Source organism: Ursus americanus, chromosome 9 (genome assembly GCF_024610735.1).
Source record: "Ursus americanus isolate L20-20 chromosome 9, mUrsAme1.1.p, whole genome shotgun sequence".
Lineage (NCBI taxonomy): Eukaryota > Metazoa > Chordata > Mammalia > Carnivora > Ursidae > Ursus > Ursus americanus.
The window spans coordinates 16,658,899-16,684,678 of NC_142135.1; the positions used below are offsets into that span (position 1 = coordinate 16,658,899).

The 25,780-nt window shown below is 54.3% G+C and overlaps 2 protein-coding genes across 2 annotated transcripts; one reads left to right on the top strand and one right to left on the bottom strand.

The window, feature by feature from the left end:
- The first annotated feature begins 3,151 nt into the window (after nt 1-3,151).
- On the top strand, nt 3,152-6,947 carry LOC123797736 (large ribosomal subunit protein eL32-like). Its single transcript, XM_045805708.2, is given in 4 exon segments — nt 3,152-3,280; nt 4,793-4,873; nt 6,443-6,897; nt 6,899-6,947. Coding segments are annotated over 4 exon segments (666 nt in total). The 5' UTR covers nt 3,152-3,186; the 3' UTR covers nt 6,935-6,947.
- On the bottom strand, nt 3,277-22,891 carry SACK1A (scaffolding CK1 anchoring protein A). Its single transcript, XM_045805696.2, has 4 exons — nt 22,072-22,891; nt 13,979-14,146; nt 12,231-12,355; nt 3,277-4,640 (listed from the first exon to the last, which is right to left on the bottom strand). The coding sequence occupies exons 1-4, from the start codon at nt 22,549-22,551 to the stop codon at nt 4,103-4,105; spliced, it is 1,311 nt and encodes a 436-aa protein (XP_045661652.1). The 5' UTR covers nt 22,552-22,891; the 3' UTR covers nt 3,277-4,102.
- Between the last annotated feature and the right edge of the window lie 2,889 nt (nt 22,892-25,780).

The window sequence follows — 25,780 nt, forward strand, 5'->3', positions numbered from 1 at the left end:
GGACATTTCTTGATGCCGTGCCTGCAGGGAGGGTTCCCAGAACAGCCGTGCCGGGCTCGCCCCTCAACAGCAGGCTGCACTGCCAAGGCCTGCGAGGAGCTCACACGGGTGGATGTTTGCAAGACAAGGCAGGAAGCGCCGTTCTCGAAGAGCAGCCACCAGAGGCCTGACTGCTGGCTGAGAGGCGCAGTTTGCATGGAGGAGGGCCATCTCGAGAGGCCTAGCTGAGCTGACTCAGCCGTCCGTTGTCCCGTGGCCGGGGGGGGGGGGGGGGCAAGCAGCAGGGGTGGAAGGAGCAGCCCAGATGGAGTGGCCAGGCCCCTCTGGCCACATGGGCCTACATGGGAGGCCTGCCTGTTATGGCTGGACTCCGTCCACCGTACCATACCCCCAAAGTTGTATTTGGAAGCCCTAACCCAATCCCTCGGAATGTGACTATTTGCATAAGGCCTTCAGACACCTGGCACCAAAATCTGTATTAGGGTTCTCTAGAGCAACAGAACTGTAACGTGCGCTTTTATACCCGTCTCTCTAGCTCCACCTGTCCGTCTGTCCAGAGAGCTCGAGTAGGGGAGCTGGCCTATTCAGTGTTGATGGAAGCTGACGAGTCCCAAGGTCCGCAGGCTGAGTTGACAAGCCGGAGAGCGGGAGAGCCGAGGCTGTAGCTCCAGTCCAGAGGCCAACAGGCTCAAGACCCAGGGAACGCCACTGTTTCACAGTTTGAGTCCAATGGCAGGCGAGACCTGGGTCCCGGTTCAAAGGCAGAGTCGGGCAGGAGGAATGTTCTCTTACTCGGGAAGGGTCGGCGCGGCCCAGCACCGTGCGGACACCCTCACTCGCCACACCCTACAGAGGAGAGAAGGCTCTAGCAGCTCAGTCAAAACACAGGGAACAAGAAAGAGGAGCTTGTGTGTCTGCTCGTGTGTGTGTGTGTGTGTGTGTGTGTGTGTGTGTGTGTGTGGTATTTATACTCGCTGGTAACAGCTTTTCTGACACACATACGCTCTTCAGGAGGAAGCTGAGAAAGTGAATGACAGTGTCTCCGTGTCCAACAACTTCCTGGACCAGGTCCAGAGAAGGAAGCGTTTGAAGCTGGGGCTCGGCACTTCTGTGACAGGCCAGCAGGGTGGAGGCGGGGAGCCACGGCAGGGTGAGCGCAGAGCGGGGGGAGGTCGTCGCGCCGAGCGTGTCCCTGCAGGAGCAGAGCTCCCTGACCCGTCAGCGGGCTTCACTGTGCGCTGGGACCAGCCCGGCACCGTGGTCAGGGCCCCTGGGGCCCGCAGAGTATCCCCGGCCTCTGGGCTCTTCCGGTGCAGGTAGGGAGCTAAAAGAGCAGCGTCTGGGGCACACATGAACACAACAGATGATTCCAGGAGAGGCTTGGGAGACTAGCTTCCAGTCGGTCCTGGCTGGTAATCCTAGTGGAGGATGATGTGATCCCTAATCCCTGGTGTGGGGGCCATAACTGAACCACCCCCGCTCCGCCATGCCCCCTGGACAGCACCGTCGTACCGCTTCTCCCATTCTCTCGTGTTCTTCATGGGGGTGGTTCGCGTGGGTGTCGCGCGTCGGCCCACTTTGGAGCTCTCCGGGGTAGACGTGAGTCTGGGTCTCTGCCTGGCGCGAGATGGGGTCAGCACATCCAGGGTGGGTGTCGCATTGCTGCTGTTGAATTCCGCGCTGTGGTAGAGAGGCCGTAGGTCTAGGACAGTCCCCAGCAAGCAGAGCTGCGAGGCAGGTGCAGGTGTGATTCTAGCCCGGAGCAGAATTGGGTTTGGGAGGATTGGAAGCTTGGGTAAGGATTTGTCAGGATTTTCAGTCACCCCCTTGCCATGTGTGTAAAACCCTCCTGCTGTCTGGTGGAAATTGTGTCTTGGGGTGAGAGCCCAGGGCTGGGGGCCCTTGGGAATCCAGGCCCATAAAGGAATGGCCCAGCCTCATGTGAGTGGGTCCCAACCTCGTATCAGGCTAGGTTGGTTCATGGTGCAGTAATCAATGACCTCAAATCTCTGGCTTACACAACAAAGGTTTATTTCTGGCTCATACTACTTATCCACGGCGGGGTCGGCGGGTAAAAGTGGGGGGTCCTGCTCACCACGGTCTCTTGGGAATCTGGGCTGGTGGGAAGCGGGGGCTCCATCTGAGGCGTGCTCCTCCATGGCCACCTGCACCCAGGCTCTTAAAGCTTATGCCTGGAAGCGACTCTCCACACTTCTGTTCACAGTGTGCCAGCCACAGCAAACTGCGGCTAACTTCCCAGCAGGCAGGGGTCACACGCGACAAGGTGTCCAGAGCAGGAAAAGCAATATTTGTGAGCCCCTAAGAAGGCCGCGGGGGGCCGGGGGGGGGAAACCTGGCTGGTGGAGGGTGACTGGGGGCAGGAGGGCTGCTCCTCCCCACTCGGACTAGGCCAGATGCAGGCCTAGGCAGAGCAGGCCTGGGGGCTCTTGGTCCCTGGCAAGCTGTACCTTCCTGAAGCTTCCTCCGCAGACTGTGGAATCCAGTTTAGAACCTTCAGCAGCACCTGCCTGTTCTAACCTTGTTACAGTGGTCAGCAGGGAAACAGCACATCGGGGCTGGGGTTTAAAGAAACTTCAGGAACCAAAGGGGTTTTTTTGTTGTTGGACTTTCAGGAATGAAGGAGGAAGAAAGTGAAATGAGGACAGGAATACTATTTAAAAGAAAACAGAAGCAAAGACACCTTTGCCTTTGCCAAACACTGGACAAACACAGGAAGGGGCTGAAGGGACGTGCCCTCCGGAGAGTGTGACTTGGGATGCCATGAGCTACTGGGGTTCCGAAGCCAACAGGAGGAAGGGCTGTGTCCTCCCAGCCCTCCATGGCAAAGGCGAAGCTGCTGAAACAGAGACGAGCAGCAGGAAGACACTTGCTGAGGTGAGCTGGTGGCAGGAGGAGGTCATAGAAACAGGAAGATGCTTGCGGGGCTTCTGTGCCTGCTTCCTTCAGGCCAAACAGCCTGGGTCCCAGCCCTCCCTCCACCTTTAACGCCCTTGTTCGTTAGGTCTCCTTAACTGTCACTTCACTGGGAAGTGTCCCCTAACCTCCCCAGCCTGGGCTGCCTGGCCTTCCCTGTGCTTGCTGTATTCCTTCTACTCCAGCTAGGCTGCACCCTCGAGATCTGGGACCACCTCCAGGACAGACGGCGTGCTGTGAATCTGACAGTGAATGAATGATGGCGCTTGTGAGAGCCCCGCATCCTTGCTTCAGGTGTCAACAAGCCAGACGGAGGCCCCTGGGTCTGATGGCAAGGGGCCACAAGGTCAATGCTGAACCCTCCCTGGTTGCTTCGGGCTGCCCTGGGCACTGCTGCAGGGCCATTCCCAGATCCTGACACCATAAGCCCCTGGGACTGGCCCAGACTCAGGGACCTTGAGACCAGCCCAAGGCTCCCTCAAGACAGAACCTGAGCTGATGAACTGCCTTGCCCAACTCCACCCCCTAGACACCTTGGCTTGCCCCATCCCTGGGGGCTGCAATTGCAACCGACCCCACACAGCTTAGAGTGGCACATTCTGGGGCCTTATCCCTAATTCATTGGGCCCAGGGGTACCTCACTATTATGCCTTTACCGCCTTTCCCAGAAACATCCCGGATGTTCCCATACCTTTTGTGAAGTGGGCCATTCCCAGGCATTGGGAAACAGGAGTACCTTGGTCGCACCCACAATCTATGTCTTAGTGCCTCAGTTTACCCATATGTAAAACGGGCTTCATCTGCCCCGTCTTACATTACAGAGAGTCAGGAAACATTATTATTAAAGTGCTGGCTGCTCTCTGGAAGAATAGGACTCTATTTTCATGCTTTTGTCCTCTAGCTCTAGCTCCCTTCCCCCACCTCCCTGGAACTTTATGGAATGTGCTCCATTGACCAAACTAGAGAGGGAACCCCCGGGACTGGTGGGTGTTGGCAGGTAAATGGTCGCAGGCCTGGGAACAAACACAGGCAATGAGGTTGTCCAAGCACTCTTAGTTCAAAGGGAAGGAAGTTCCAGGCTGCTAGTCACTGAGGTGGGGTCCTTGGGCCAGACAGTCCAGGCATGCCCAGCCTGGCCCTGGGGAGGGCTGCTGGGGGAAGCGACCCATCAGAAATGAGGGGAGGCTTGGAGAAATGGCCTCCAGATGTGGGCCGTCCTGGGCACCAAGCCAAGCTGCTCGAGCTGCAGCCGTGTGGGCCTGTAGGCATTGAGGTTGCTGTAGGGAGCTGGTGTGCTATCGTGGGGCCTCAGGGGGAAGAAGTGGGCCTGTGGGCTCAGGGCCCCCCACGGGCCATGGTGGGGCTGCAGCCTGGGAGGCAGAGGGGGGTTTGGGGCCAGGGGACTGCTGGGCCCCGACGAGGCCGACAAACTCTGGTTCTGGGGGTTGCTGCCTGTCGAGGGGCTGCTGAAGGGGTTGGAGGACGTGTGGTCGCTGGCAGAGCGGCTACTGCCGCTGAGGCGGCCAGGCGGGGGGCTGCGGCCTGCTCTGGGCTGCAGGGGTGCCACCAGCCTGGGGGACTTCGGGCCCATCACGGGCTTGGAGGAGGCGTAGAGGTGGCGGAACTCCTCGTCAAACAGCTCCACCGCTGGGCCCGTGAACTTGGAGAGGATGTTCCGGTGGACATGTCCGCAGAGCCAGGTGAAGCTGCAGGGGAAAGGAGAGTGAGGGGTGGGAGCGGGGTGGCCGCGCCCAGCCCCTGCAGGCCCTGCTGGGGGAAGGAGGCTGATGGCAGGGCTGGAGGTAAGGACTTAACATTAGCCCTCTGCTCCTCTGGCCTGCTCATTTCATCCCGGCAGAACCCCTGGAGGGCGACCTTGGGACCCCCTTCACAGATGGCAAGATTGCAGCTCAGCTCGAAAACCAGCAAATGTTTGCAGGTGACCAAGAGAGACACCAGATTGAATCTCTGGCCTCAGGGATCCCTTCTGGTGCCCCACTCCCCCCCCCCCCCCAAGCCCAGAAGGGCTAAGTGACAGCTGAGTCCCAGTGTCCCCAACTCTGTGCTGACGAGTCCCCTAGCTGCTGAAGCCCCCTGTGAAATGCGGGAACACCTGCCTCTTCTAATCAAAGGGGGGTCTGGGCAAGGCAGCTGCAAAACACAGGCTGCTCCTCAGGGGGACGTGAGGGAGAGTCACATGCTCTTCCGGAGGGACACAAGGCCGCCCGCAGGAAGGGGAATGGCACAGCTTGAGTGCACTGTGCCCAGACACCCCAGGAGGTGGGCAGAGGCCTCAGCCCTCCCTCCATCTACTGGTTTGAAATGAACACAAAATGCTGAAGGCATTTATGCATTGCTTTCTATGATTCCTTCATTTAACCAAATTCCTTTTTATCTCTGATGGAAAAGTCTCCTCATTAACCTCCCCCCGAAACACACACACACACACACACACACACACACACACACACCCAAAACCCTTGAAAAGGCCTGGTGACAGCACAGAAGACCCACCAAAAGGGTCAGGTTAGAGATTCCTCGGTTCCTAATAATGGGAACCCAGGCATGGAGGGCAACGTGGCAGGATGGTCAGAGGGAAACACAGTCACTGTGGGGGACAGGAATGACCCCCACCCAAAGGTCTCAGCACCCCCCTCCCCAACCACCGGCCTTGCCACCGAAAGGCCTGGCTCAGCCTGCAGAGTCCCTGCTCTGTGAGGCAGGGTGGGGCCCAAGCAAGGCTGGGCCAATCCTGGGAAGAACAAGGAGGCTTTGTTTAAACCTCCCCTCCCACCCAGGAGCCACCCACACACACCAGAGAGGTGAGCAGCTGATGCTGAGCCTAGGGCCAGCCAGGTGACAGGGAAGGCGGCAAACATGGGCACAGCAGGACTCTTGGCTACACTAAGAAGTCAGTTGCCCTGTGTTGTTTGGAATCAGACTAGATTAGGCCAAGCAACTGCATGCTTTACACAACAAAACAGGTCCAAGGGTGCCCTGGCAACTTTTCTCACTCCCACGCCCCCTGTGCCCTACACCCCGGTGGCCTCTGCACCCTCCCTTGGTGTCCCTGTAGCCCCCGTGCACCCATGCACCGTGCTGGGGTTCCCCTCCTTCACACCCTGCATGGCCATCCATTCCATGCCCTAGCATTTACGTTTTCTTGATGACCACCCGTGGTAGGAAATACACGTCATTTCTATTGCTTTTTGGCCCTTAATACATGAAATTGACTTTGTCACAATTTTTGGCTCAAGAGCCGCTCTCATGACTGGTCCACTGCTGGCCCATTTTAACTTATGTGGCTATTTGCTTAGTTATTTTAAATAATATAATAAGCACAAATGAACCCACCACCTAAAATTAAAAGCTAGCATCTAACCATATGGTCCCTCCCAGCAACCTATTTTCCAGGTCCCCCCAAAAGAGGCAGCCATCACCCTGAATCCTGTGTCATAGTTCCCATACTTTCCTTTCTCTGTTAAAAAAAATGTTTTGCTCTTCCTAGGCGCTGCCTGCGGCGGTGGCAGCCATCGGTTACTGGGCATCATGGCCGCCCTCAGACCTCTGGTGAAGCCCAAGATCATTAAAAAGAGGACCAAGAAGTTCATCTGGCACCAATCAGACCGTTATGTCAAAATTAAGCGCAACTGGCAGAAACCCAGAGGCACTGACAAGAGGGTGCGCAGAAGATTCAAGGGCCAGATCTTGATACCCAACATTGGTTACAGGAGCAACAAGAAAACAAAGCACACGCTGCCCAGTGGCTTCCGGAAGTTCCTGGTCCACAGTGTCAAGGAGCTGGAAGTGCTGCTGACCTGCAACAAATCTCACCGTGCAGAGATCGCTCACAGTGTCTCCTCCAAGAATCGCAAAGCCACTGTGGAAAGAGCAGCCCAGCTGGCCATCAGAGTCACCAATCCCAATGCCAGGCTGCGCAGTGAAGAAAATGAATAGACAGCTTGTTGTGCATGTCATATTTGTGTTAATAAAACCATAAAACTACAAAAAAATGTTTTATGTATTCTGGAAAGAAACTGTATTAGTTGTTTTTAACATATATGTAATATTTTGGGTTTTTTTCATTTAATATTATGTTGCTAAGATTCATCCGTGTTCTCTCTTGTCACTGTACCTCATTCATTTTTGACTGCTGTAGAATATTCCACTGGCAGCCAGATCAGGGTTTATTCATCCATCCGCCCACTGACAGGCATTCAGGTTGCTCTGCGGTATTTCTGTTGTGACCAGTGCTATAATGAGCATTTGTACACATATCTTTCACTGTCCTGTGGACTCTCTCTTGGAAATACCCCTACGTGTGGAACTGCTGGATTAGAAACCAGGTGAATAGTCAGCGTTAGGAGAAAATTGCAAATTCTCTTGAAAGTCACTCTGTCAACTTACAGTCCCCTCAGCGATGTAGAAAAGATCCTATATGTCCAGTATTTGGTGTTGTCGGTCTTATTTTTTTGCTAGTTGAAAAAGTATAAAGTGGCAACTCATTCTAGCCTGATCTGCATTTTTCTGGTCACTGAGTAGGCAGAACACCTCTTCATGTTTTCACACACATTTGCTTCTGCTGAAATGCCCGCTCACGCCTCCCACCAGCTCTTCCTTGTGCTGCTTTGCTCTGATGATTCACGGGAGTTCTTTGTGGTTCTTGACACTAATCTTGTCAGGGCATCATGAAAACCTGCTCCCACTCTGTAATCTGACTTTTCACTTCTTTCAGATATCTTTCAATGAACCGAAGTTCTTCACCACAATACAGTCGGAGTTAGTAATCTTATATAATATAGTCAAGGCTTTTTTGTGTTATGTTTAACACAAAACAGGGATGTCTGGGGGCACCTGGATGGCTCAGTTGGTTAGGTGTCTGCCTTCAGCTCAGGTCATAATCCCGGGGTTCTGGGATCAAGCCCCGCGTCGGGCTCCCGGCTCAATGGGGAGTCTGCTTCTCTCTCTCCCTCTGCCCCTCGCCCTGCTTGTGCGCTCTCTCTTTCACTCAAATAAATAAATAATGTATTTTTTAAAGAGGGGTGTCTGTGTTAAGACACCTAATCCTTATCCTAAAGTCTAAAAGATACTCATCTATTCTTTTCTACTAAGAGTTTTAAAGTTTGTTTTTGACATTTCAGGCCTTTTAATCTATTGGAAGATGATTTTTTTTTTTTTTTTTTTTTTTTTTGGTGTATGTGTGAAGTGGAATCCAATTTTCTGAGTGGAGAATTATTTTTTTCCAGTTTCTCCTTTCCCCACCGCTCTGACATGCCCCATCATGGCGGGTCTGTCTCTGGGCTTTCTGCTCTGTGCCATCTGTCAGCTTGCCCGCTCCTCCTCCAGGTCCATCACGTTGCTGTGATTACTCCAGCTCCGTGACACGTCCCAATCTGGGGCAGGGCTGGTCCTCCCTGCCTGTTCTTCTTCAGACCTATCTTGGCTAATCTTGGAGAAATACATTTTACGTCATGACCTACTCACATATACAAACACATACATCACCACACGACAGTTTCCAGAACACTCCTGACCTTGGTGTGCCCTCAGTACATTTATTCTATCCTACTTCATTATATAAAAAAAATTCCAGGCATCATCCACTAAATTGATTTCATATCCTGCTAATTGATAATGATGCACAGAGGTTGAAAAGCTCTATGGCCAGACCTTCCGTGGACTTTCATTCATTTATTCATTCATTCATTCAGCAAATATTATGGTCATATATAATGTTCAGGCACCGGATGAACTGTACTTCATGCCAGGAATGCAACAGAGAAGAAAACAGACCCAATCTGGGTTCTGACGTCACATTTACAATCTTAGCTGAACAAGTCCACAGAGAGGCTCTCTAGCAGATGATCTGGAAACTATAAGGAGTTAGCAGGATAACACAGCAGGAATGACCTCTCCGGCAGAGAGAATATGCAGCAAGTGCAAAGGCCCCGAGGCCTAAAAGAGCATGAACGACCTGGAGGAACGCAGTGTGGCTACAGCACACTGGAAAGGAAGGAGAAGCCTGCTGAGACAGAGGCCATGGTAAGCATATTTTTTTTTTCTTCTCTAGGAGCAGTGACAAGCATGGAAGGACTTTAAGGATGCAAGTGATTTGATCTGGTTTATGTTTAAAAGTCTTTCTGTTCCTGGTAGAGAAAGCCCAGAGGTGAAAGTGCAGGTCAGGGCAGGAATGGATGCAGGGTCAGTTAGGTTCTCATGCTGCACCCACCAAGGCCCAACCCCACCAACAGCAGATGTGGGGGCTCCCTCCTGGGTGACCCCAGGGCACCTCCCTTCTTGGGCCGATCTTAGAGCACACACCACACCGCTCTGTGGCCATTCACCCAGTTTTTTGATAACTGAGAAGAGCACTGTGTCCCCTGTACCTGTCGCAGTGTCTGTGCTGGGTAAGACTTTCTACGAGAGCTTGAATGTTGAAATGCACACCCCCCCACCTCACCCCCACCCCTCAGCTGAAGATGTGGACAGAGCTCTTCAGCTTGGAAGAATTGTATATGACTGGGGCCAAAATATCTGAAGTCCAGGGACAGCTGCATTGAAAGAATGGGATGGAGACTTGTGTTTTGTTTTAACTGGAGACAACCCTGAGAGACCCGGGGAGAAGCGTCTTCTGCAAGGCTGGCAAACAGATCACCTCTGACTACTGAGTGCAAACCAACTTATAGTTGTCCCGCCCTCTGTCGAGGAGGGGGACTCTTCAGTTCTCGGGAATGGCCCTGCATATCCTCAAGCCCACTGCCACCCTCCTCCTGGCACCTCCCATATCAGGATGACAAGCCCAGAAAGCACTGGAGAGCTGGAGAGCTTCGTCAAGGAAGCCGGTGACCCTGGGTCAATCACCTACCTTATCCATGCCTCAGTTCCCCCAACTGTCCATTGGAAGAATAATGCCTCCCTCAAAGTGTTGTCCTGGGGATTAAATCCTTCCTAAAGGTCTGATCACACCTGGCCTAGGGCCTGACACAAAGCTCAGCAAGGTTAGTTCTGCTTCCTTCTGCCCCAACCAAGGTCAAGCTACCCGCCTCCCCACCCCCGCCCCGGCATGATGAGCTCCACAAGGGCAAATACAGACGAAAATGAAGAGGCATATTTCTCCTGCTTGAAAGTAAGAGGAGACACTCTCCTTCCTCTGCATCTTCCTTTCAAAATTTCTTTCTCTGTCCCCAAAGATAGGAGGGATCCGAATAAATAGGCCTCGCTACATTTCCCCAGTAACTACCTTTAGCTCATACCCTTTGGCCCCACCACATTTTCCACAACTTTCCATGACTTTCTACTCTTCATCACACCTCATATAAAAATGCTCAGGTTTAACCATTGCTTACGATCATTTCTTTACGGAGGCGCCACGCCACATAAAACTTACAAATAAATCCATATGCTTTTCTCTTGTTAATCTATCTTTTGTCCAATGTACAGGCCCCAGCCAGAGGACCTAGAAGGGTAATAGGAAAAAGAGGTTTTTCCTCCCCAGATAGTGGATATGGGGTTTTGTTGGAGGTGATAAAAATATTTCGGGGGCGCCTGGGTGGCACAGTCGTTTAGCATCTGCCTTCGACTCAGGGCGTGATCCCGGCATTGTGGGATCGAGCCCCACATCAGGCTCCTCTGCTGGGAGCCTGTTTCTTCCTCTCCCCCTCCCCCTGCTTGTGTTCCCTCTCTCGCTGGCTGTCTCTACCTCTGACAAATAAATAAATAAAATCTTTAAAAAATATATATATATTTTGGAACTAGATAGCGGTCACGGTTGCACACACAGTGAATGTACTAAATGCCATTGCATTACACATTTAAAATAGCTAATTTTAGATTATGTGAATTTCCCTATAATAATAATAATAATAACAATAATAAAAGAATGAGAGAGAATTCCTCAGCTATGGTGGGCCCCTGACTCCAGGCTTGGGTCTTTGGGTCTGGAACAGCTGCCCAGACAGAGACCTGACCCTTCCCATCCTGGTGGTGAGCTAGGTCTAGTGGCAGCTTAGATAAGGTCAGAGGTCAAGGTCAGAGGCCTCAAGTCCTGACATGGGGTTTGAGGCTGAGCTCCCACCTGCAGCCTTATGGCTTGATGCCCAGAGGTGTTTGTCAGTCTCCAAGGAAAGAATAAAAGCTGAAAAGGTGGCTTTGGCCACCTGGGGAGGGCAGCTCAGCCTCTTACAAAACACGCGAGTGCTGGATGCAGGGCCCAAGGACCAGAAGCACACGGGCTCCGCTGCACAGGTGCCCCAATGAAGCAAAACAATGAGGAAGTTGTGGGTGGAAATGCACCTGGGGCTCAGTGACCCCTGGAAGATGGAGGTGTCCCCTCAGGACTGCCCGGTCTCAGAGGCCCTCCTGACAGCGGAGCTACGAAACAGCTTCTTGCCCCTGCAGACGGACAGCACCTCATTCAGCTCCGGTGCAGTCTGTGAGCTAGACATCACAGGCCCGCCGCGCGGCTGCAGAAACAAGGCCCAGGATAAGGTGGAGAGACAGACCCAGAGGGGAGCCAAAGGGAACTTTAGCTCAGCCACCCTTTCCCAGGCCCCCTCCACTCCCCCCATCTTTCTCTCTCTCTCTCTCTGTACTGGTTCTTCTTCTTCTTTTTTTTTTACTTAAGTAATCTCAAGCTCCTGACATGGGGCTTGAACTCACAACCCCAAGATCAAGAGTCACATGCTCCATTGACTGAGCTCCAGAGGGGCACCCCAGCCTTGAAGCATGCCTGGTATGGACCCAGTGGGTCTCTACATAGCTGTCGAATGAAGGAAGGAACAGAGAGGTGTGGTGACTTGCCCAAGGTTGCCCAGCCAGGAAGCTACAGAGCCAGGAATTGAACCTCTGCTGTCTGACTTCTAGCTTAGGCTGCTGTCGCGGCCAGTCCCTAGCACCACCCTAGGTCCCATGGAATTTGGACACACTTCTGAAAATAAAATAGGACACACACATACACACACAGCCCAAAACAAATTGCATAGCTTTACCATTATGCCTGAGAGAGCTAAGGAGGGAAAAAGAAGAGTCTGTGTCCTATTGCAATCTGAAGGGAAACTTGGAAGTGCCTCTCTACCCTGAAGCCCCCACCCCCACCCCACGAAGGGTCCAGATGTCCCCCCTTCTGCCCAGGCTGGTCCTGCCTCCAGCCTCATGTATGTGGTGAAGTCCCAGCTCGGCCGGAGCAGCACTCTGGGAGCCGCTGGGAGGGGTAAGTGCCTGAGTGGCCGGGGGCTGCCCTGCGCCAGGCTCAGCCTTACGCTTCTGGAAGCCTTCGGCAGGTGAAACCCAGTGCTCACCTGTACGATCCCGACAGGACGTATCTCCAGTCCGAGATGATGAACTTCTCCTGGATCTGGCCGGCGAACTTCCGGCCTGATTTGGCACAGTACACCTCTCCTTCCACACTCCGGATGGAAATGTTCTGTTGGAAGGAGAGTCAAGGCGTCGCTCACTAATTACGTACGTACAGATACACGTGTGCCTAGGAAAACATCCGGAAGGACGCTCAGCAAGACACAGGCAGGGGTTATCTCTAATTCACAGGCTCATCAGCTAGTTTTATTTTTCCCTTGGCTGAATTTTCCAAATTTGTTTCATTGTCCTGACATGATTTGAGTCATGGCGGGGTGGGGGGTGGGGAGGGAGGAAAAGGGAGACGGTAGGATTTAAACAAAGTGGCAAACAGAAGAAAGACAAGGGCCTAATGCCCATGGAGCCTTCCGTCTAGGCTCCCAGAGACAACAGAGGCCTGGCAAGCCCAGCCTTGCCTTGTCAGTGGCTTTAGTGACTTGAGTCCCTGACCCCAAGCTGGTCAGAGGAAAGTGCAGCCGGAGGGGCTACCTTTGTGGAGACCTCAGTGGACCCTAGATTGTCCTAAGGAAAGGTGTGTCCACAACCCAAATCATGGCCCCGTTTGTCCGTTCCCCCACCCAGGAACACCTGCTGGCCCAGCCCTCATCAGCCAGAACCCTTGGGAGGCTAGAGAAATGAAAAGGTGGGTAAAGCACGGGGATCTCTGAGAAAAGGAGGATACTGCTGGGATCCCGGGAATGTCCCTGGTGGCTGGGCAGGCTCTGGGAAGAGGATGCCCAATGCTTCCAACAGCAATTCCCAGCCTCTCCATAAGCTCTGTGACATGCTGAGAGGAGGGCCACATCCCACCGTCCCTTGATGGGCAGAGAACAGGCAGGCGTGGCCAGTGTGGGCCATGGCGTGGCCTGTGCTGACTCTATGCACCTGTTATGATCCAGGTCAAGCAGACCCAGTGATCACAGGACCAGAGGCCCGCTGCTCTGGGAGGTGCCAGAACTCAGCTATGTCCCAGGCAATGAGGCAAGGAAGGGCAGGAGAAAGGGGGGATGGTGGGGTCTCCCGGAGGCTGACCTGACTGAGTGAGAGTGGAGTCACCAAGGGGCCCACCCATCCTCCAGACGGTTGGGCCTGCTCATAAACACGGGGTGCTTTTACACTGGGCCTTGAATTCACTGCCATAAATTTGACATGACTAAATGAACCCTTATCTCTGGGTTTCTTTTCTCCTTGCCAGAAGAAAGAAGTCAGTGGGGAGTTGGGTTCAGTCCAAGAGGATCAGCTTCCTGTTAGGGCCCTGGAGTCCTATCCATGGCCGCTGCCCTGGCCTGGGAAGTGTGGCCACGGGGTTCCTTCAGCCGGGAGGACAAGAAGCATACACAGCAGACAGTGCTGCTCACGAGATATCCAGGCGCCCCTTTGGGTTCCCAGCCCCCATGCATCTTCGTGAGGCCAAAGGGCTGTAAGCAGGAGTGATGGAAATCTCTTCCGGGTCAGGTCCTGCGGCATCCTCCTGCTCTCTCCCTCCCTGCCGCTGCCATCTTGGAGGCCATGTATTCCTTATGGTGTAGCTACAAGATGTGGGGGCTGTCTGTCCTACACTGGGACTTCGAGCAAGAAATAAACCTTCATTACGTTAAGCCATTGAGATGGGGGTGGGGGCTTCTGTTAACATGGCGTAAGCTAGCCTATCCTAATACAAAATGCCTTCTGGGTGCTCACTGGAGGCCCCTACCTTGAGATGGCCGTCAGAGACCTGGACTTTGTCACACATCTCTTGGAAGAGCTTCACACCTCCCTGGTCCAGGAGCACACAGACAAACACCCCGCGCTTGTTGGCCGCCTCTAGAATGTCACAGAAGATCTCCACATCCGTGAACACATCCATCAGGATGGCCAGGACCTGAGCCAGGGCAGAGGGGTCGAAACAAAAGAGTCAGGGGCCAGGTGCTAACTGGTTTCAGCCGAGCTTCCTGAGTCTCGCTGGGCCTAAGAGAGCCATTCGCATTGCTGATGCTCTGGAGGAGAAAGCAGGAGGTTGTGGGGGGGGGGGGGGCAGATTCTGCCAGGGCAGCATTCGAGGGAAAGCTGGAGTGGAGGCCTCCTCCCTGACCCCATCTGTCCAGCCCAACCACAGACCATCTAGCCTCTCGGTCCACTGCTGCAGTGTCGCATGCAGGGGAGGAAGGAGCCAAAGGCAGAGAAGGAGCACAAGGAGGGGAAGAGAAGAACAAGGGGAGGTGGTCAGGCAGGTTCAGAGCTGAGGGATGGATTTACCGACATGGCTGCTCAGCCATGCGGAGCTCGAAGGCCCTCGATGGCCATTGGTTTTCAAGTGTTTTTAAGCCACGGAATACTGCCTCTAACAAAATCCCTGTGGAGACCCTATAATGTAGACTAGACAAGGCTGAGCTGCCCCAGTGGGATGGAGAAGGGAGTCCTGCTCTGCCAGCAGCTACTGCCTCCTCTATCATAACAGAATCCTGGGGAGGAGAGAGCCCTAGAAATCCAGCAAAGGGGAAGACTTGTGTATGCCTGCCTGCCTGCCTGCCAAGAACCCACCCCTCCTCTGGCCAGTAGCACCCACTCTCACTTTAAGGAACCGCCTCCCCTCCTCAAGCAATGTGGTTTGGGCGGGGCCACTGCCAGGCGCCGGATTGGGCACGGGGGAGGGCACATCACCAAGGCCAGGCCAATGAGAGCACAGCATCCCCCGCTGGCTACAGAGACTGGTCCAGGGCTGCTCACATGACCTAAGTTATTCTAATGGGTGCCGGCCCTGGACTTGTGCTGGGACTGACGGAAGGAGGTGTTCTTGCTGCTGAGGTTGCTCAGCTGGTAGAGTAAGAGCTACAGCTACTAGCAGCCATCTTGCCGCCACGTGGGGACAGCCTGCCTGAAAATGAAGTCAGCCCCCGCGAAAGCAGCACCAAGCACATTGCCAGCAGCATCATTCGAACATGTGGTTTCAGTCATTCTCGAAGCCAGTCCTACCCTTGACCTTCCCACTGTAGATGTCAATGAATGCTCCTCTTCCTAAACTTGTTTGGGGTTGTTTCCCACGGTATTTTGATTTATAAAAAGAAATGTGTATTTGGTCTTTATCCCTGTTTCTGGCACCAAGCTCTGAAAACACTTGGAATTTCCTAAGTGGTGAGAGCAGAGAGAGAGCGCGAGAGCAATAAAGGTCCTTTGTTATGTTAATGAGGTGACTTTAGGATGGGGGCTGGTTGCCAGGGGAACCAACTAAGTGATTAGAGAGAGGGTTGGAATTTTCTGTCCTTCCCACCCCTCTACCCCAAGGAAAGAGAGAGGGGCTGGAGGTTGAATCAACTGCCAATGCCAATGATGTAATCAATTCTACCTGTCAGTCACGAAGCCCACAGAAAAATCCAAGAGGATGGGTTCAGAGCTTCTGGGCTGGTGATTTGGGGAGAGCAGAGTGCTCATAGAAGGCGTGGAAGTTCCATGCCTTCCCCATACCTTGCTCTGTGCATCTCTTCCATCTGCCTGTTCCTGAGTTCTATCCCTTATAATAAACTGGTAATCTAGAAAGCGACATTTTTCTTTGCTGTGAGCCACTCTAGCAGATTGATTAAACCCAAGGAGGGGGTCGCTGGAGTCTCCAGTCTGAGCTTGGGACTGGCCTGGGTTGGGTTGGGACACCCAGCTGGTGTCTGAGAATTGCTCGGTTGTGAGGGACCCCCACACAGTGGGACTAGAGCGGGATTAGACGGCTGTCACCCATTCAGAAGTCTGTCCTAATACCCAAATCATGGCCTAATGACAAGTGGATATGGCAGCCATTAGCAATGATAATTATAATGGTCACATAAAAACTGTGAGACGTGGCGAAATGTTGAAGCAAAACTGCTGTATGATCCATGCTCGACACAGGTGTATTATCAATGAATGAATTCAGGGAAAAAGGAAAACAGAGCACAAAATGATAGTCTGTCCATATGACTACCAGTGAGGGAAAGTGGTGTGTAGACACATAAGCAAGCACAAAGCCCAAACCAGCAGTCAGGTTTGGACTGGGCACTAGGATAGTTTTCAACATTACCTGTAATAATGTTCCACCATTTTTCTAATAATTACTATATACTTATAGTAATTCTCTATATACGGTATATACAGATATATGTGTATATACAGATATATAGCTGTATGGACCATCAACATCTGGGAAGTAGCCAGGACGACGTCATTGAAACAGACAAAGGAGATGTCTGGTACCCACGTGGAGCTGACTTCCTGCCCAGATGATGTGAGTGTCTGGACAGGAGAAGCAACTGCCCAGGATAGAAGTCAAAAAAAGAAAAGATGTTCTAAGAGGGAGGCCCCGCTCCTTTAGAACCATGGCCCGGCTAGCACATGATTGTCTCTACACATTTAAACTTTCGGTGCCAACAACAACCCAGACCCTCTCCGCTGGAAGAGAAACGCTTCCTCCTTGAGGGCGGTATAGGTGAAAAGGACACTTCTCTCTCCCCAGGAGGTCAGCAAATCCTCCCTGCCTGGTTGTGTTCCAGAGAGTCCTTGCTTCCCAGAGACAGGGCTGGTGACAGACGAAAACAGAGAAGGGGCCATGTTTGCAAATAACCCCTTTGTAATTGAAGGGATGCTTGGAAAAACAGGCTCACGATGCAGTCTAGGTTTATCCTGTTGGCCACATGTTGGGATTGGCTCCCAGCTGGATTGACCCAAGGCCCATAACCTCTTCAGTCCCCTGCGTGGTCGTGCTACCTTACAGGGTGTCGGGGGATGAATGACGGCCTCCCGAAAGATGTGTCCGCAGCCTAACCCCCAGAACCCGTGGACATGATCTCCCTTGGAAAAAGTCTCCACAGGTGCAATTAAGACTCTCAAGATGAGGGACGCCTGGGTAGCGCAGTCGTTAAAGCGTCTGCCTTCGGCTCAGGGCGTGATCCTGGCGATCCGGGATCGAGTCCCACATCAGGCTCCTCCGCTGGGAGCCTGCTTCTTCCTCTCCCACTCCCCCTGCTGTGTTCCCTCTCTCGCTGGCTGTCTCTCTGTCACATAAATAAATAAAATCTTTAAAAAAAAAAAAAAAGACTCTCAAGATGAGATCATCCTGGATTCTCCGGTGGGCCCTGAATCCAATGACAATTGTCCTTGTAAAAGACACCCAGAGGAGAGACAGGGAGAAGGGTGGGGGGCACATGAAGACAGAGGCAGAGCCTGGAGTGAGGCGGCCACAAGCTGAGGAATGCCTGCAGCCACCAAAAGCCAGAAGAAGAAGACAGGACCCTCCCCAAGAGACTTTGGATCAAGGAGGGTCCAACTGACATCTTCATGTTAGGTCTGGCTTTCAGAACTAGGAGAAAATAAATATCTCCTTTTAAACGACCAGCGGTGTGGTAACTTGTCCCAGCAGCCCTGGGACACTAATATGGAGGCAGTCACACACAGTCCAGACGACAGTGCTCTATGGGGTGTTAGCGAACTGTGGCTCCAGCCCTGGCGCTACTGGCGATGAACTGAGTGCCTTTGGACAAGTCACTTACCCTCAGTTTCTTTACTGATAAAACACTGCTCAAAAATACAGCATTAGCTATCATTCAAGCTGCATCTAACCCTGAGCCCAAATAATATAAATGAAACCATGTGCAAAAAGTAAAGGCTTTTATTCTAGTTTGTAGCTAAAATATGACTAGGATTTTTATATGCCTTATGAGCAAGTATGAATAATGTTAGAATAACACCATGCAAGCATGTTTTAGTCCAGGTTATGGAAGAGGATTAAAATTAGTGCCGACGCCAGCATAAAAAAGAAATAAAGTAGGCCAATCCGCTGGACCAGCATGTCGGGGTGGGGTTGGCTAAGAAGGAAGTCCTTCCTCGACCCCATGACCCTTCGCTAAAGGAAGCCCAGCCTGGCAGGCCGTTTCTGGGAGTCTGAGCGGCAGAGAGACCCAGGAGCCTCGCCAGGGGGATGCCGGTCTGCTGGGGCAACACCCATAGACAAGGGTCATCCTGTGGGGACCTCGAATCCTGGCTGAGAGTCCCTCACCCCCTGGCAGACAGATGTGAGCTCCTCTGGGGCTGGAAAACCCCGCTGCTTCAGGAATGGCAGGGTGGAGGAGGGGAGATGGGGTTTGGGTCCTGGTGGGGGCCAACCGTGTCCTGGACACTTTCACCCCATCCCCCACTCTCTGCTTCTACTTCTCTTCTTGCCTCTTTCTCTTCTCTGTGCTGAGGCTCCTTTGTTTTCCCAAAACAATAGCAACAGCACCGTGTGGTGAGCAGAGCACGTTCTTTCACAGTTTTGCAAATCTCTGGGCCATCTGGCCTACCAGGAGACAGAAGGCTTCTCTGATCTGCTTCTCTACGCTGCATGCGGGGGGGGGGGGGGGGGGGGCATAGGGAGATCTCTGGCCTCACACAGAGGAGCAGTTAGAGAGGGCATGACCTCCCAGGCCCGCTGAAAGGATCCCGGAACCCTCGGGGGATCCTGACCACACTCGCAGGATGTATTCAGCCTGCTGTTTCCAGATTTTACGATGCTTTGCCATCCAGGGCCAGCTGATTCATGGAGACAGCTAACACCTTGCCTCGGAGTGCAGCCTGTGATAGGCACACCCAGCCAACCGTCCCCCTGCCCTAAATGACCCCAGGGCCAGGTCCTGGGCAACAAGGGACCACCTACAGCCCAGAGCCTGCTGACATTATTCCAACTAACCAATCCTTTTTTTTTTTTCTTTTTAAGATTTTATTTATTTATTTGACAGTGAGAGCTACAGAGAGAGAGAGAGAGCACATGCACACAGAGGGAGAGGGAGGGAAGCAGACTCCCCGCTGAGCAGGGAGCCCACCTCGGGGCTCCGTGCCAGGCTCCTGGGATCAGGGCCTGAGCCGAAGGCAAGAGGCGTAACCGCCGAGCCACCCAGTCGCCCCTACCAACGAGCCAGTCCTAAGCTGTTTGGCCTGCCTGCCCCCTCTTTCCTGCAAAAGCACCATAAGGGCCTGTGCCCACGCATTCCCTTGGCCCCTTCTGCCTCCGGACCCACCCGGTGCTTCCTGTGTGGTCGGGCCTGGCCTGCTCTGCCTCCTGCCTCTAGGGAGCTGTGAGCAAAACCTTGTTTCCTGCCAGTCATTTCCCACCTGCGGGACGCCCAGCCCTCTCACACCTCCTGATCTTTGCCTGGAATCCCTTTCCCTTCTCTCTCTGCCTGACCAACTCTTACTCAGCCTCTGAGACTCAGCTCAGAGGTCACCTCTTCCGTGAAGCCTACATTAGTCACCCTGTCCTCCCCTCCCAGGCACAGGGTTGCTCACACCCAGGGCTGCCTCCCACCCCATGACCTCTTCTCCTCCCCTCACAGGCAGGCGGGGGCAAGGAGCCCCCAGAGGGAGGGAGGCCGCCTGTTCTGCTCTGCCATCCTGGGTGCAGGGCCCGGCTATGAATTAAGCTTTGTGGAATAAAGGAATGCGAGCATGGAGCGAAAGAGGGAGAATTCCTGCTAGTTCAGGGAGTGGAAACTGGCCTGGAAAACACGGAGTAGGCTGGCTCTGTTTGTTTTCCTCTCAGGAGTCTGAAGCCATGGGGGGGAACATGAAAACCTAGCCGCCCTCGGGTCTGAGCAGGGAGGCAGGGGGCACAGCCTGCTTCCGTGGACAGCCTGTGAAGGCTCCAGCCCCCCTGGCATCTCTGTGGGGGCAGGTCAGCCCTAAGCCCGTGTGTGTGTGTGTGTGTGTGTGTGTGTGTGTGTGTGTGTGAGGCATATCACAAACTCTGCCTGCAGGGGCCTGACAGACAACAAGGTGGGTGAAGCTCATCCAGGCCTGGGACAAGAGGGCGTGGTGGGGACTATGGCAAAGGGGACTCACCCCAAAAAGGTGGTCACCACCTTCTTACTTTTAGGTGAAATCTTCAGGCTCTTAAGTGTCATCTTAAATTCATAACATGCAGTATTGGTGAAACAAAGGATATCAGGGGCCTGGGGCCACAGAGGGAGGGAAGCCTGGCTGGGTGGGGAGGAGGGGTGGGGGACGGACTCAGCAGGGGGATTGCTTCACCAGCCCTGAGCTGGCTCCTCTCCAGGGAGCCTCACTCACGGTCAGAGCTACAGCTTCGAGAATTTCCCCAACACCACTGGTCTCTACCCCTGGGCAGGGCACTGAGCTTCACACACAGAGACCAGAGCTAGCCTTACTCCAGCGTGGAGTCTGAGGCCCGTGGAGGGCAAAAGACTGGCCGTGGGTGACGCGATCAGCCCCGGGCAGTGCGGGCACTCCTGGCTGCCCACCTCGGCCCATCTGCCAGTTCCTACTGCTGACCCGTCACAGAAACAGGAAAAACGGCTCCGAAACAACCCCGAGGCTCGAAAAGCCAATGCTCCCTGCCATTGTAACCTCACTTAATTTTCCAGAACTCCACTCCTTCCCTCCCCTTCCACACACAGCCTCTCCACCTTCAGCCGGGCTTTTTCTGGAGCCTTAAGATTTCACATTAGTGAACTTCAGAGGGGATTCCGTCAGGAGCCTGGGATCCTAGCAGAAAACAAGCTTAAATACCAGCTGGTTCTTTCTCGACTCAACTCTTGTCCCTCTACAGCTTCAGGAGGGAGGAGGGGGCCTTCAAAGCCTGTTGCACTTTATGAGGCTGGGGTAGAATGAGCTCGAGCCCCCCCCCCCTTCCCCAGCTGCAGCAGGAAGCCGCTGCCCTGGCCGGTGATTCGATCCCGAGGCAATGGGAGAACTGATGACCAGATGCCCATCACCATGCCTGAAATGCTACTGGCCAAGCTCTGGTCATGAGATATTTTTGTTCTTTTTAAAAAAACTTTTACATGTTCATTTGAGAGAGAGAGAGAGAGTGAGTGGTGTGGAAGGGCAGAGGGAGAGGGAGAAGCAGACTTCCTGCTGAGCAAGGAGCCCAATGTAAGACTGGATTCCAGGACCCTGGGATCCTGACCTGAGCCTGGGGCAGGTGCTTAACCGACTGAGCCACCCAGACGCCCCTATTTTTCTTCTTCTAAAGTCACATATTAAAACATAAATACTCTGGGGAGAAACTTTCTCTCTGCCTACTGACCACCAGCTGGATTCAGGGGGGTGCCCGGCCATTTGTGGGCAGACAGGTCTAAGCTGAGTCTGAGAGGACAAGGGAAAAGTGTGTGGCCCAGTGGACTGGCCCCTTCATTTGGAACCACAGAAGTGAGGGGCCTGGCCCAGCCAGGGGGAGCTCAAGAGAGCCTTCCTGAGAAAGGGACTTGGGTGCTGAGTCCTGAGGAAGGAGGAGGCCTTCGTCAGGTGAAAAGCAGGGAAGGTGAAGGGGTCCCAGGCCGAGGGAACGGCACATGCACAGCCCCGAAGACAGAGCAAGGGGGGCTGGAGAGTCTGCAGGTCCCTCAGGACTGAGTGACAGGAACTGGGAGAGGAGCTGGAGGGGTTGTGAGCCATAAGGAGTCTGTTCTTCCCGCTGTGAGCAATTGGGAGCCATGGAGGGCTCTAAGCAGGGAGGGCACCAAGTTGGACGTGAGTATAGAGGAAGTGCACCACTGCAACAGGGAGACCCGGTGGGTGGGGATCAAGTCGGAAGAGGAGGGGCAGGCGGGAAGCTACTGCAGGAGCTCCAGGCACGGGTGGTGGTGGTCCGCACCCTGACTGCGGCAGGCGGGATCAGAAAGTCAGCGATCCAGGGCAAGTCAGAGAATAGCACCCCGACTCCATCCTCAGCCCCAGTCTTCTGAGCTCCATGCCTTGGAGCAGGACCCAGCCCCTCTCCTTCCTCCACCAGCACCACTCCTCCCTGCACCCTGTCCCCCACGGCCCAGGAGACACAGGCTCCGGCACCCATACCTGGCTGGTCCTGGTGATGCAGCGGCGAATGAGGTCTCTGATGTTGTTGTGCTTGTCCGTCTGGAAATACACGGTGGCGCTGGACTTCTCCTTCAAGTAGGGCTTCTGGGCCGAGGCCCAGCTGTGCAACAGGGTCGGCTCGCTGCCCTCGGAGGCCGCGGGGAAGTAGGTGCCCGACTGCAGGGAGCAGGAGTCCAGTCCCCTGGGGCCTGCCTCTGCCCCTGCCAGGGGCTCCGGGGCACAAGGGGGCTCCTTGGCCTGGGCCTGGATGTACTGGGCCTCCACCGAGGACAAGAAGTCTACCTCACCTTCCTGGCTGAGTGCCTGCCAGTAGGCCTCGGGACCCCCGTCCAAGAGGGCGTCTGTGGCCAGCCGGGCGCTCTCATTGTCGCTGAAATCGGCCCTGGTCGGCCGGACCCACTGGCTCTTGACCTCTTCCAGGCGCTTCCGGATCTTGCCCACATGCCTCGACCGGCTCATGTTGCCCCGTCCCTGAGTCGTGGTGGGCAGGAGGCCGTGGCTTGAGCTCCTCCTGATGTCAGGGCCACAGCACGGGTCGGGGAGCACCCAGCCTCCACCTGCCACCCCTCACGCCCGCTCGGAGGGAGCCATTTACCGCTGTCCAGAGCAACACCTCCCAGGAATCATCCTCACAGCGGGGCGCTGGCTTATCTCGGGCGCCACCGCCCTGCCCGCAGGCCGGAGGGCCGGCTCAGTCACGCCCTGGCACACTCAGCCCTGGGAGCCTCTTCTGCTCCCAGCAGCCGGCCTGCGCTCCTTGCACAACTCTCCGGAGCCCCCGGCCTGCCTGCCGTGCTGAGCGGGGAGGCTCTCCCAGCGCTCCCGGGGCCTCAGCCCCTCCTGTGCTCTCAGTTCAAACGCCATTGGTTCAAGACAAGAACTCCCCTGCGGGGAGAGATGCTGCCCCTGAGATTGCGCCAGGCTGGGGAGGGAAGCTGGACGCAGGCCAGGCAGAGCCGTCCACCAGGCGTGCTCCTCCCTCCCAGTGACACTGAGGTCCCAGCCTCCGGTCCTCTGAAAAAGCTTTGCTCTGCTCCCTCTCTCCCCTGTTGTGTTTGTCAGCTCCAGTCTGGGGGCTGCACGACCTGCTTGGAGTGTGTCCTGGAGCGAATTCTGCGGCTGCGTCTGGGCCCCCGGGTGGGGGGGCGGGGGTTGGGACCTGTGTCTCCCAGCTGGACGGGCAGGTGTGTTTAAGGTACAGGAACAGCTAAGGGAGAAGGCACATTTTCTTTCCGGGTCAGGTCATGGTCAAGTCCATGTCGGCGGAATGCAATGTCTGTCATCGGGTTCTGCCAGGAACAGAGTGAGACAGGATTCGAGTATAGGTAGCTCATTGGAAGGTGATTCCAAGAAGCGCCGACGGGGGAGGGGGTGAGACAGGACGGCCGGGGAGCCACCAGGGGGCGCGCTTACGAGCAGGCTGCTGCGGCGCGTGTACGGGTTTCATGAACCTGCAGGGACCCTCTGGGTCATTCCTGTCGGGCCCGCTGGGAGATGGCATAGAGGACATCTTAGAATTTTCCTACCCAAAGGCTGAGAATTTATCTACAACCTCCATTTGTCATCGTCGGAGGGCTGCTCCTGGGCCCACATTAACCCCCACGTGGTGGGCCCGCCCTGGGCGCTCCCCAAGCGCAACCCTGAAGCCACAGGACGCATGTGGTCAGACTCTCAGGGGCACGGTCAGAGACTCGCGGGAGAGGGGAGGGCTAAGGGGATCGAAGTAGGGCCCTGACAATGTCTGCTAAGAGCACTCTGCCGGGACGCTGGGACTGTGCGGTCCTCGCACGGCTGGCACGACTGGCATATAGGAGGGGCCAGAAGTCTGTCCGGGGCTTATCTAGTCTTCGGAGGAAAATCGCTGTCAGCATCTGTAACCCACCAGAGCTGCCGCCCAAGTGGCTCAGTCCTGCAAGAGAGCAGTACTTTTTTTTTTTTTTAAGATTTTATTTATTTATTTGACAGAGATAGAGACAGTCAGCAAGAGAGGGAGCACAAGCAGGGCGAGTGGGAGAGGAAGAAGCAGGCTCACAGCGGAGGAGCCTGATGTGGGGCTCGATCCCATAACGCCGGGATCACGCCCTGAGCCGAAGGCAGACGCTTAACCACTGTGCCACCCAGGCGCCCCAGGAGAGCAGTACTTTTAAAAGCACGGTCCAAAGAAGAGAGAAAGAAATTGAAATAAATTTCCTCTCCTCTTTTGAAGTTCATTGAAGAAATCCAAGTCACACCCTCAGCGACCCTCGCTTTATTAGACTTGATCAAATCCCTGGAACCCTCAGGACGACAAACCTAAGGAGCTCTCTCCCCAGAGCCCTTCTGGCTCCATGCCCTTCCACCTCTCCCTTCCGCCAACTCTTGCTCATGCAGATTGGCTTAACCTCTTTCCCACATTCTCCTCTGAGCCTGCCCCCTCTCCGGCCCTCCCCAGTCCTTTATCCCTCTCTGTGTCACCTACCTCCAGTGCCCAGTCTGCTGAAACCAACCTGGGGAAGGGAGTAATAATCCCTGGGATTTGTTCTGGTTCACGCCCGGGCTTGGAAACTGTCTGGGGCTCTCCGTTGCCTGCCATGTTACGTTCCATTTCCCAAGGCTTGTGCTGGAGACGCCGTGTGTTTGAGACCTGTGTGAACATTCCAGCCTGACCTCTCCTACACTTGGCTCTACTTGGGTGCTCGCTGCGTGCTGGCCATCTGTGCTGAGGGAGACGGATAAGAGGGCCTCCTGACACAGATGAGGAAACCAAGGGCTCAGAGAGGTTGAGTAACTTGTCCAAGATCACACAGCTAGTGAGTGGCATAGCCTGGGCACTGTCACTCCAAAGCCCATGTATTTTTCACTGTGCCAAGCTTCACCCCTTCCCTTCCCCTCCCCTTTCCCCTTCTACCCTCAGAACAATCCACATCCTCTTACCAGTTCCAGAATGTATACAGGGGAGGATGAAAGTAGTGGGTGGATGTGATGGGGTTCTCCTCTCACCCAGGCCCAATTCTCTTTGTTCGATGAATAAATGATTGAGGGACCCCTGAAGCAGTGGCCAGTCTCCTGGGCCTGTAGGGACTGTTTTGACCTATGCCCTCGCAGAGCAGCTCTTCTTTAAAAAAAAAAAAACAAAAACAAAAAACAAAAATCTGAGTGAACTTTCACCCCTAAAGCTGCTGGAGGAAGAGGAGGCAAGTTCCATGAGCACCTTGTAGGCTCAGAGGAGGAAGGAAATCAGTATAGACCCTGATAGGATGCAGGGAGAAGAGCCAGCATTGCTTCCATGATATTCTTGCCAAAGACGCGTAACCTAAACTTTGACTGGTTTTTCAAAATTGTGTTTTAGGTGATCCCGTAAGGAGGAAAGCATCAGACACTGACTTGCCACATTCAGGAGACAAGCAGGGGGAGGTGGGGATGAGGACAGGGGCCTGGGGGGAGCGGGTAGTCCCATTACACGTGTAGTAAATTCCCCAAGGGCCCAACAGCAGAGCCTGAATCGGGTTTGCCTGCAAAGCCCTTGCTGCTGTCTACAACCAGATTCTGTAATTGCTCATTTAGGGAGATTCTCCTCCTTTAGGCCGTGAGCAATTTACGGGGGTTGGGGGACAAGCTAAGGCATGACTTAGCTCCTTGACACCCCCAGTGCCTATGCCACGTGGAGCTGGCGCACAGTAGGCATTTAATACATGTATGTTAGGTGAAT